General features: G+C 32.4%; 1 protein-coding gene across 1 annotated transcript in view; it reads right to left on the bottom strand.

Moving 5' to 3' along the window:
- The window catches only part of LOC107292677 (lipoxygenase homology domain-containing protein 1), a gene marked incomplete in the record, with an annotated part of 170360 nt that overhangs the window by 42472 nt on the left and 124633 nt on the right, over positions 1-3255 (bottom strand). Inside the window, 3 exon segments of the mRNA XM_029285202.1 lie at positions 353-484; positions 1776-1854; positions 3085-3239. Coding sequence (XP_029141035.1) covers positions 353-484; positions 1776-1854; positions 3085-3239 — 366 coding nt within the window.

Genomic DNA, 3255 nt, shown 5'->3' with positions numbered 1-3255 from the left:
TGACTTCGTCGAAACGTCGCCAGGACACTTCCAATTTTACGCGGGAGAGAACCCGAATGACCAAAGACCTACATATATATATATATATATATATATATATATATATATATATATATATATATATATATATATATATATATATATATATATATATATATATATATATATATATATATATATATATATATATATATATATATAGTATTATTTATATACGACAACCTACATTATTCATCCCTATGATATTTTGAAAAGTTGCTTGACAATTTATGTGATAATTTATGTGACAAATGCACACATACATACATATCTCTATCTTTGTATCTTAAAATTTAAAATTAAGACATATGACCTTGTAGTGGGATTGTAACTTCTGTAAAATCTTTTTTTGACTTTTGATGCAACCAGGTATTATGAACAAAAGTATATGTAGTAAAAGGATAATTTCTTTCTTCTATTACTACCTTCTCTAGAAACCAATCATCTGGGGGAGAAAAAAAGAAAGTAAAAGGTTATCATTCAACTTTCTATTTTTGTTTGTTTTACCCAAGTAATAACTGCTATGCAGGCCACACTATATAAATGAGTTAATTAACAATGATACTATGTGAAAGCTTAAATAACTGTGCAATGGAAGGACTTTGTGTTGATGTTCTTTTAAACTGTTAAGGATTCAAATGTTCAACAAGAATACTTGTAAAGTTCTATTGCTTTCTTGAGTGAAAATCCAGTAATATTTTCAAATATTGTAAAAAAATTGATGGACTCAGTATTTCATATATTTTGGGGCTTTGTTACAATAACCTAATGATCCTCTCATGGTGCCTTTAAAACTAAGGAAAAGTAATCAAAGTAATTTTGGACAGTACTACACACGTACAAGATAACCAATTGAATTGTAAATTTACTTTGTAACCTAGCAATATATTTCCCATATGAATTTAAAGTGAATAAGTATGATCTATGCTAGGTGTTAAATCAATACACGACTATTGGTGATATTCAAGTAAAAATGAATAGCTACTGGTTATTTGCAGCTATATATCTTCCATTATTCTTGAATACATTTGTGTAACTTGCTGTAGCTGCTCTCTATTCCAATCCCATTCTGCATCCTGTTATTATTCTGGGACTGTTACTCCAAATGTATCTTGAGAATGCCAGGTTAATGGAGACTAGTTTTTAATTACTCTTCTCAGTTGTGATAGAAACTGAGTTGACTTGTATGCCGTATATAGAAAATCCTTCTTGGGCCATTTCTTGCTTCTGAGGTTATAAACTTATGGCTGGGAATCTAAATATTCAAAGGCTATACTGATCCAATGTCAGCATTACATTTCAGTGTTCCCATGGCTCAATTGCTGTTCAAGAAGAAATGTTGCAAAGATATTCTGTAATATTTCTATAGGATTTGTGAAGGAACTCTGGTGTCATCCTATCTTCCCGTTCATCATTTCTCCTTCCTCCTGAAGCCAAAACAAACACCGTGATGCCTTTTCCTAATTATTCTGAGTTGTTATTTCCCCATCCCTCTACAATGTTTACATTATTTTATTTGGTTTTCCTACTCACTATACAAAGCACTGCAATGATTTTTCTGCGACCTGTTATAATGTTTTTCCTCCATTCCACATTCTCTGATAAGTTCAAACTTATCCATTCCACATTCCCATGATAAGTTCAAACTTTCAAATTCAACTTCTGGAAGAACTGATAATTCCATCTCTCTCTCTCTCTCTCTCTCTCTCTCTCTCTCTCTCTCTCTCTGAACATACCTTTGTTCAAACCTTTGAACCCCACAATGACTTGATTCAGCTTCCCAAGATACACTCCTTTGATTTGGTAAACATCCATCTATAATTGGAGAAAAGTTGATATAGTTAAATTTGTCTGAAACAAACTCCATCAGCCTTTAATGGGTAAATTCAGTAAATATTACTTCTTTTCTCTGCACAGATGAACATTTCAATATATATGAATCATTTTTGCAAGGTCATAGCAAAAGATTGTGCAATAAAGTTGACATCTTAAGTGTCAGTGACTACTTTCATTTTATTGCAAATATTAGATCATAGGGTTATGCAAGCATGCAGTATTTCCTGGAGTGCTTCACTGTTCCAGTAACAGAGCTTCTAGGATCAAATAAATAAAATCCAATGAATTATGATTATTCCACAAAGAGACTTTACTTCCTTCTGAAGCATCTTAGATTAAACTTATTCAGAGGTTGTATACTGGACTAGAATAGGAATCTAATCTTTTAGGCATTCATCATTTAATCTATAATAGCATTATGTTATGCATTGCTTTTTCTTTCCCTACCTCCTGCAAAATTAATAACTTTTGTCCTTGTTATATCATTACAAGTTTTGCCTATTTGATATTTCATGTAGAACCTATTTATAGCAGCTTATTCTGACCAAAATTTATTCATCAGTCATGCAACAAATGTGTTCAGTTTCACTATTTCTACTCTCCAATTCCTCAGAAGCAATCTGAAGCCAACTCATGGTTGTCATCACTTCAGCTGACCTTGAAATGCTGAGAGCATTACTGTGTTCTGTACTTTTGTGGGAGAGGAGAAAGAAAGACAAGAGTTGCCACCTATGTAAGAATAGGTCACCCTTAAGCTCTATGCAGTTCTTAAAGCAAACCAACTTCTGGTGCTGTTTCAAATATTCTATAGCTAAGGCCATAATAAATCAGTTCCGCTTCTGAATGTAGCAGATATCATGGGATACAATTGCTGTTCACAAAAGATGTGTGAGTTCTCAATTGTTGATCAAGCAGCACTAGCTACAGACCCATATACGAAAATTATGTACACATTTTATGAGTATATCACAGGGTTGTTAGTTTATACTGATCCTACATAGACCTGAATCAAGAAGTACAGAAAGCATTAAAATTATAAGGAAGATGACTAAAAAGTGAATATAGCAAAGGTGATCAATACTTGACCAAACATGATTCAATGTCATGCCATTACATAATAAGGAAATTATTCTTTACACTTGAAGTATGTCTATTAAAAGCATATGCATACCTATTATGTAATATATATATAAATACAGTATATATTACCTGTCCTCTACCAAAAGTGATTGGTCCTGTTTTAGAATTATTAAGCCATCGTTTTCCTGAGTCACCTCTATCTCCACAAATACAAAAATAAGCATCGCCACTGGCGTCAGCTTTCTTCCTGTCTCCAGTATATACATGGGTAGAATACTCAACAACTGAAGTAAACAAAGA

This window comes from Protobothrops mucrosquamatus, unplaced genomic scaffold (genome assembly GCF_001527695.2).
Source record: "Protobothrops mucrosquamatus isolate PMUCROS unplaced genomic scaffold, P.Mucros_1.0 scaffold1401, whole genome shotgun sequence".
NCBI lineage: Eukaryota > Metazoa > Chordata > Lepidosauria > Squamata > Viperidae > Protobothrops > Protobothrops mucrosquamatus.
Note: the sequence above shows the minus strand (reverse complement) of the source record. Positions and strands in the feature narration are given on the sequence as shown.